Source organism: Geospiza fortis, unplaced genomic scaffold (assembly GCF_000277835.1).
Source record: "Geospiza fortis unplaced genomic scaffold, GeoFor_1.0 scaffold157, whole genome shotgun sequence".
Classification (NCBI taxonomy): domain Eukaryota; kingdom Metazoa; phylum Chordata; class Aves; order Passeriformes; family Thraupidae; genus Geospiza; species Geospiza fortis.
This window is the reverse complement of record NW_005054314.1, coordinates 8,158,841-8,166,862: the sequence shown is the minus strand read 5'-3', so window position 1 is coordinate 8,166,862 and position 8,022 is coordinate 8,158,841. Positions and strand designations below refer to the sequence as shown.

Below are 8,022 nucleotides of genomic sequence, written 5' to 3'. Positions count from 1 at the left end.
CGCCGGAGGGTCTCGCCTCCGCCGAGCCGGGGCCTGGGGAGCTGGGGGGAGTCGGACCCGGCGTGCCCACCCCGCTGTTGGTACCTGCAGACAGGTGCTGGCGCCCTGCGAGAGCTGGTCTGCCCTGCTGCAGTGGGGCTCAGCATCCGGATAGCTCGCAGCGGGACCAGCGATGTCAAGGCTGTGTCACGGTGCCGGCAGCGTGCTGACCTGAGCCCTGCTGCTGAGTCCTGCAGGCTCTGGAGCAGCCCGACATAACCTATTAGTCATTTTTAAAAAGAGTCACTTGCTAACAGAGCATTTCCAAACAGAAATTCTGGTCGGGGCTGATGGCCTGTTCCAGGAGGGGCTTTGGTGGCAGTGACTGTCTTAAACATCCCTCAGGAAGGTTTGGAAAGGAACAAGGGTATTGAACAGTTCACCTGCTCACAGGGCAGGATTTCCCCTGAGCCATGGGCCATGGGGATCTGTGCTGCAGTTCCTGTTTGTCTCTTCTGACATTTGCATTTTGGTCTTTGCTTTAGAAATACTGGGTCACACACTGCTCCTCAAATAGCCCATCAGGTTAGCTCAGCTGGGCTTGGTTTGAGATGTTTCTGTGCAGGGAAGTGAAATTTGCGAGCCTTTTGTGCAGAAAGTGAAGAAACTCGCTTAAAGCAGAAGTTTCTGCTTTTGGCTTTGTGGTAAGCACTGTTTGAAAGGGCTGCAAAAAGAGCAGAATCAAGGTTGAACAGGGCCCTCTGAGGTTAAGGGAGAAAGCAGGGTTTGGCCTGGAAGGAGTAGGAGTGCTGATCTGAGCAGTGCCACACACTCCTGCTTCAGTGTGTTGGAGATGTCATCACTAAGCAGCACTACTCATCCACACCCTTCCCAGGAATGTTGGTAGCAGGTGTAAGCAAGCTCCTTGTCTTTTCATCCCAGGCTGTTCCCAGCTGGCTGGTTAGTAGATTCAGTTGCATGTTCAATCCTCAAATCAGATTCCAGGGCATGTGAGTAGGCAGGACAAGCAGATCACAGTTGTTATAATCCCCTGGATTGAGGGGAGACACAGGTTGCACAGCCTGTGCTCTCATGTCAGAGTTCCTTCAGTTTGTTTTGTTCTTACCTGGGGTTCAGCATCACCTTGTACTGGCTCTGCCCTGGCCAGAAATGGGCTCTGTTCCATTTCACTCAGGGCAAGGGAAACTCCTCGGTGCTTTGCTCTTGCTGTTTTACTCCAGCCATCAGTACTGCACGTGCAGGTTCCCAGGGCTCTGCTGTTGTCCTTCCATCCTCACTCAGCATCACAAACTGAAAGACAGCAAGGGCAGCCCTGGTAACCTTGATGACTGATGTTTGTTTTTTAGTGACTGATACACTGGAGGAAGGTGTTCCCTGGACAGTCCTGGAGACAGAGCAGGTACAGTACAACAGCCCAACAAACCTCTTATTCCATGTCAGGCCTTTACCCTAGCCTGCACAGTATCCCTGGGAGGGGGAGGGTGCACTGGCACTTGGCCTTGAGGGTGCTGACCAAGGAACCTGTGGTGTCTGGGTTGTTGCAATGTGAACCTGCAGCTGAGCCCGAGCAAACTGGGCTGTGACAGGCGCTGGCAGCAAAGAGCAGCTGGTCCTGTGCTGGGAAACCCCTTCCGAGGCACCGAGATCACGCGCAGCTGCGCTGGCAAGGTGAGTCAGCATCCTCAGGGTGATTAAGAACTGGCTTGACAAATTACTTGTATTGATATTAGACCTGCACATCTATTACATCCTTCCAGTAGAGCAAGTCAGAGAGGAGAAATTATTTAGCTGGTGATGGTACAGTGGAAAGGAAAGCCTGGTGATGGCCACTCCTGGTGATTTTGCTGTTTCTGTGATAGCCTTACAGGATACAGGCCTGGAGAGATGTTTCAAGTAGTGATGATGTGTTTGGAAAAACTGGACAAGCTTTCTGATACAGAGTTTTCACCAAAAGTGCTGTAATTGATACTGAACTCTCAACAGTTGTTTTTACCTTGCACTTAGAGGGGTCATGTGCTGCATCCATTTTGGACCTGATGGAGGACTTGAGTGCCTGAAAGTTTGTCCAGTTCCTAGCTCTAAGCTCTCTAACAGGAGAGATTAGGATGATAAGATCTCTCTAAAAACAGACATCACCTCCTAAATAGAAAACTTCAGAAATGGGAATGGAAATACCATATTCTGTTCTTCTGCAGAACCCACAAGTCCAATGGCTGTTCTGTACTATTTCTGAACCCTGCAGATTGCCTTGGTACCCTGCCCCTCCGTGCTGCTGCAATGAGTGGGAAGTCCTTGCTCCTAAAGGTCATTCTCCTTGGAGATGGTGGAGTTGGGAAGAGCTCCCTCATGAACCGCTACGTCACCAACAAGTTTGACTCGCAGGCGTTCCACACCATTGGGGTGGAGTTCTTGAACCGGGACCTGGAGGTGGACGGGCGATTTGTGACCCTCCAGATTTGGGACACTGCGGGACAGGAGAGGTTCAAGAGCCTGCGGACGCCCTTTTACCGGGGAGCAGACTGCTGCCTGCTCACCTTCAGCGTGGATGACCGGCAGAGCTTTGAGAACCTCAGTAACTGGCAGAAGGAGTTTATCTATTATGCTGATGTGAAGGACCCTGAACACTTCCCATTTGTAGTCCTGGGCAACAAGATAGACAAACTGGAGAGGCAGGTGAGCACAGAGGAGGCCCGGGCCTGGTGCATGGAAAACGGTAACTATCCCTACCTGGAGACTAGTGCCAAGGATGACACCAATGTGACAGTGGCCTTTGAGGAAGCTGTGCGACAGGTGCTGGCAGTGGAGGAGCAGCTGGAGCACTGCATGCTGGGCCACACCATTGACCTGAACTCCAGCTCCAAATCAGGCTCGTCCTGTTGCTGAGAGTGGCTGCTGCTGCTTTGGGAGCGGCTGGATCAAACACACCTGGGCAGCCCTGGGCCACTCTGAGGAGAGTGGCCACAAGGACAAGAGGTGGTTTGCTCACTGGGGAGCTGCAGCCTCACCGTCTGAATCCTGCCTGGAGTTCTCAGGCACAGAGCATGTATCTGCAGGAGGGTGCTGTTAACAGAGCATGTGAGCATAGTGTTGCTTTCATCTCTGCCTGTTTTAGCAGGTTTAAAGGGCTGAGTTAAAGTCCTTTAAATTCCCTAAAGACAACAGGGATTTGTTCTCTACTAAGAACTGCCTGCAGAGCAAAGCTGAGAGCATCCTAGACACTGAAGTATTTTACTCCTGAAATTAAAAAAAAAATATTAGACCCACTCATGACCATACTGCCAAAGGAAATCCCACTCAACATACTGAACAAAACCTGTCATAAAGACTCTGGCCCCTGTGACTGTGAGAAAGCCAAATACTGGAGTGGCTGGGATGTGTGTCTGTTGTTTGGGATAAGTGCATTGTGTTCTGAGGCTGAATTGTGATGAGAATTGTTAGAGCTCTGACCTGAAGCAACATGTGAAGGAGAGATGGGCCTGTGTTTGAATGTGACAGTATTGTTTCTTCATAGCTGCCTATTTCTGATCTGTTTTTCCTCACCTCTAACTTTGTCTTGTGTGAGTGTTATTTTTTGGAGAGACTGTCTGCTTGTTGTTTAATACATGTTTCCTTGTCCCTTGTGGAAGCTCAGCCTTGAAGCCCTGGGTGAAAAACACCGATGTGGATGCTCACTGGGTCATGTCAAAGGGTTACTCAGGAGATGTGGAGTGTGACACTTCAGCTGGTTTCTGTCACAAGTAATCACTGTGTTCAGGTGATGTGCTCTAGCAGACCAGATGGCAGGTGGGTGGGCTGTCTCCTAGGTGTGCAGGTGGCTGGGGCCTCACGTGTGGTCAGCTGTTAAACCCACTCTCTGTCTGGCACCAGTGACCACTGTGCCTCATCAGCTGGCACAGCCACACCTTCAGTTGCTCCAGTGTGATGTTCCCTGTGAATGCTGCAGTGTGGAACCATTCACCTGGTGTGTCAGGCATGATGCTGCAGGCACAGTTAGCCCATGCCATCTGCCTGGCCCCTGATCCCTCATAGGAAACCCAGGATGTTTTATCTGTAATTCCTGTGACAGACTGGTCAAGTGTTTGCTGGGTTAACTGACTGCTGTGTTCAGTCCAGTGGGGAGAAAGCTGCACCACTTTCTCTGTTCAAGGTGGCTGAAAAACAGGCATGAGGGGCCCAAGGAGCCTTCTAGAAGGGATGCCAGGCTTTGCTCCCATCTCCTGCCCTCTGCTAGGTGTTAGTCCCAGGCTGGCTGTGTAGCAGAGATGAGCTTGTTGGCTGCTGTCTTTGCCATTCAAACCTCGTGCCCTGCAACCTCCTGTGCAAGCATTTGGCCAAAGCTGTGGCTGCCCACAGGCACGTAGGAGCCTGCCCCGAGCACGTATCCACTGGCTGCCAAGTGATTCCTACTGTGATCAGCTGCTGGATGGTAAATTTTATAGCTCAAATCAGCAACCCTCCCTTAAGCTGTGCTTTAAAACAAGGCAGTCTCTGCCCTGTGCTGGCAGCTTGTCCCCATCAAGGCACAGTCTCTGAGCGTGCAGAGCATGAGCATTTCCCCCCATTTCTTCTGGGGTAACCCAGGGAGATACTGCCCTTGTCTGCAGGGCACCTGTGTGTAGAAGGGACTGGAGTATTAATGCTTTAGGGGGATCTAATTTCTAAACAGGTCTGAACAGTTGTATTCATGACGAGTAAATGGTATTCAGGCAGCTCCCTGAAGGAGAAGGTTCTGCCTCTGTAGGTGAAAGAGATTTTTACAGGATATTACTGTTTATTTAACTGTGTCTGACCTCCTGAGGCCTCTGGATTTTTCTTCATTAGCACTGCTTGATATTTCCTTCAAGGGCCCAGGCTCTGTGACCTGTGGTTCCAGTTTCCATCCCTGAACAGGCTCAGGAGCTGGAGCTGGCACAGGGGCTCAGGATGAGAACAGACTCAGGTGTGCTGGCCCCTTGGCAGGGGGGCTGCTGAGGGAGCTCCCTGCAGGTGAAACTGCCACTTTGCCATGGATTTCCTGGGATCTGTGTGAGGACTGGCACCTGCTGTGGAAGAGGGCAGAGATTCAGCATGCCACAGTGCAGGAGACACATGTGCAGCTGTTTGCAGCACCCCGTGTGTGTCAATGCTGGCAGCTAAAGCTCAAGAGCCTCGTTGTGCACGTGTTACACAGCACTTTTATTTCTGACATTGGATCACTGACTTTTTATATTAAACCCCCCCCATTATATTAGGCTTACGTGGTTTTTTTAATAAAAGAGTATAATATATTTCAGTTGTTTAATTTATTTTAAATGAAATGCACAATTCCCAAAGGAGCCAGGATTTTGAACTCTGTTGTAGTTCAGTGCCAACAGGCATCCCTCCCCATGTCCCCTCGTGCTGCTGCGGTTGTTGCTATTGCTACAGAACTGGAATTGTAAAACCAAGAGTCTACCTTTATTTAAGCAAATAAAACATGGATGTATTCGAGTGAGTTTGGGAAGTGGCTGCCTTCTTGGTTTGTCCATGTTGAAGTCAGTTTTTGTTCTGAGAACTGGCTAGTTACAGCATCTGACAGAGAGAAGTCACTAAGGGATCAGGGGGATATTCCTTCATGTACCTACCTGCACCAGGAGCTGAAGGATCAGAACTCAACAGCTGAATCCAGTGACCAGTTGGTCTTTTCAATAGAATCAGAAAACAGTTTCAGAAAAGAAATATTCCACATGGCTTCCTTCTGTCACTACATCTTAAATTCTCAGCCTGGGCTCTCAGCAGTAAGTCTGGTACTTTCCTGTGAATTCTTCCTGTGATCTTGGAACTGGCTCCTTGGGCTCCTGGGGGTTTTAACCAGGCATGATTTCCATAGGATGCTGAGAAGGAAATCAGCATATGGGGACTGTTCTCTTTCTCTGTCCTGCCAGGATAGCTGCTTATTTTGGGAAGCTTTCTCTGTGTTTGCAGAGCTTGTGCCTGCTGTTTCTTTTGGCAGAATGTTTTAGTTTGTTTTCCTCCCAGGTCTGCTTGCGCTGTCCATGATTCCAGGAGGCAGTGTAGGGTTCAAAGTCCTTGAAAACTGTGGATTTTAAATGTGAGCTGGAGTGTCTGGGGTCCTCCAACATCTTACTTCGGCCATTTCAAAAGGCAGCTGAAAGCACAGTCAACACTGGTGGGGGATGGCTCTGGCATGGGAGGTTGTGGGGTTTGGGTGAGGCTGCCTCAGGAAGGGTCTGCCTGAAAGCACCAGAAGCTGCTGGCTCCCCTGGTGTGAGGTGTTTGTAAGGAAGTGCAGGCAGAGGCAGGAGCCATTGAGAGGCCATTCCCTCATTCCCCACTTTCCCTCTGTAACCTGTGGCAGAGGGCTCGGTAGGTTTTGTCATGGCATGGGGAGAGGATGGGTCCCTGCAGGGCAAAGGAGTGTTTCCAAAGGAAAGCAGTGAGCTGCTTCTGTGTGGGACAGATGCTGTAGCATATCCCAGTGTGTTTGGAGAGGAGGAGGGGTGAGGAATGTCCTGATCCCATTCATCTTTCTCCCCCACGACCCTCTTGAGGATTCTGTTGCTCTGGGCTGGGTAGTGCCCCTCAAGGCCATGCAACTGCTTGGTGGTGGGCTAAGGAAACTGGGTTCTCCTCCAGAGCCACTCTCTGAGGAGCACCGGTGTCACAATAGGACATGAAATGAACAACAGGCACAAGCTGAGATGTCCAAGGTAAAAAGAGAACAGTTTATTTCTGAACCCCAATATTTATAGACTTTCAAAAGTGACCATGGATTGGAGGACGAAATTGCCACCTCTCCAGCCACACTGGTCAAACCAACAGTCTATCAATTCTCTCCTCCTCCAGAAAGGAATGCAAAACAATCATTATTTACATGAAAAGTGTGTGAGAAACTCCAGTACAAAAATGTAAACATCAGAAGGCTTAGAAGAACTTAGAAGAACGGGATGACACACCAGTGGCTGCAGATGCCCTGGGGCTGCTCTCTGGTGACCGGGGGTGTTCCCTGAGTGCAGCTCCTCCTTAGCTCTGGGGCAGCTCCTCAAGGCAATAAACTGTGAGGAGATTCATGGGACCTCTGGATACAGCATGTTCTTGTGTGAAGTTAAGCTGGATGAATAAAGAGTTAAAAATGCCCCTTTAGGAGCCTCTGAACCCTACTCCAAGCTCCAGTTCCTAACAGGGATTTGAGCACAGCTCTGACACTGGAGCACTGGTGTGTTCTCCTCTGGACTGAGGAGCACTCAGCATGCCCAGGTGGGAGGTGATGGCAGCTCCATCAGTGGTTATCTGAAGGCCACAGGTGAGTCAGAGTCCCTTGACAGGGAGATTGGGCTAATCTGTGAAATGGTGGATTGCTGCTGAGGCAATTGCTCATGTAAAGCAATCAGGGATGGACAGAGATAGCCCCTGGCCCCAGTGCTTGCTGGTGCAGCAGCTCTTTCCTCATGACTTCCTGGGGTCCTTTGGGGGCTGATGCGCATGGCCACGTGCAGGTACAGGACTCCTGGAACAGGTTGCTTGGAGAAGCTGTGGCTGCCCCATCCCTGGAAGTGTTGAAGTACAGGGAGAACAGAGCTCTGAACAACCTGCTCTAGTGGAAGTTGTCCCTGCCTGTGGCAAGGGCTGGATGATAAGGTCCCTTTGAACCCAGGCCATTCTGTGATTCTGTGACTTTCCACTTACTATTCCCTCTTCATCTTTAGACAGAAGCTCCTGGCAGAGCTGGGCTATGCAGAGATGCAGAGAAAGCAGCTGGCTGCTTGATCAGGTGCAGGCGAGGAGGACTTCAGCCAGGGCAGGTGGGTGTCAGTACCATGCCACGGCCCTGGCAGGCAGAGCTGCTTGCCAGGCATGGCTTATCCAAAACACGGCTGAAACCAGCACATCGTCCTACACAGCCTTTCCAGGGCTGAGTCCGAACCCGTGCTGGGAGAAGTGAGCCTTTGGTGGTGGTTCTGGTGTGTCCTGGGGGGCTCGGGGGAGGGTCCCCAGGAAGCACCATCAGCCTTGGCGGGCAGCGCAGGGACGGGGACCGGGGCT

General features: G+C 50.9%; 1 protein-coding gene across 1 annotated transcript; it reads left to right on the top strand.

Moving 5' to 3' along the window:
* Positions 1-1,344: 1,344 nt before the first annotated feature.
* RAB9B (RAB9B, member RAS oncogene family) lies at positions 1,345-5,469 on the top strand. Its single transcript, XM_031056096.1, has 2 exons — positions 1,345-1,399; positions 2,243-5,469. Exon 2 carries the CDS (start codon positions 2,278-2,280, stop codon positions 2,881-2,883), a length of 606 nt encoding a protein of 201 aa, XP_030911956.1. The 5' UTR covers positions 1,345-1,399; positions 2,243-2,277; the 3' UTR covers positions 2,884-5,469.
* Positions 5,470-8,022: the final 2,553 nt, after the last annotated feature.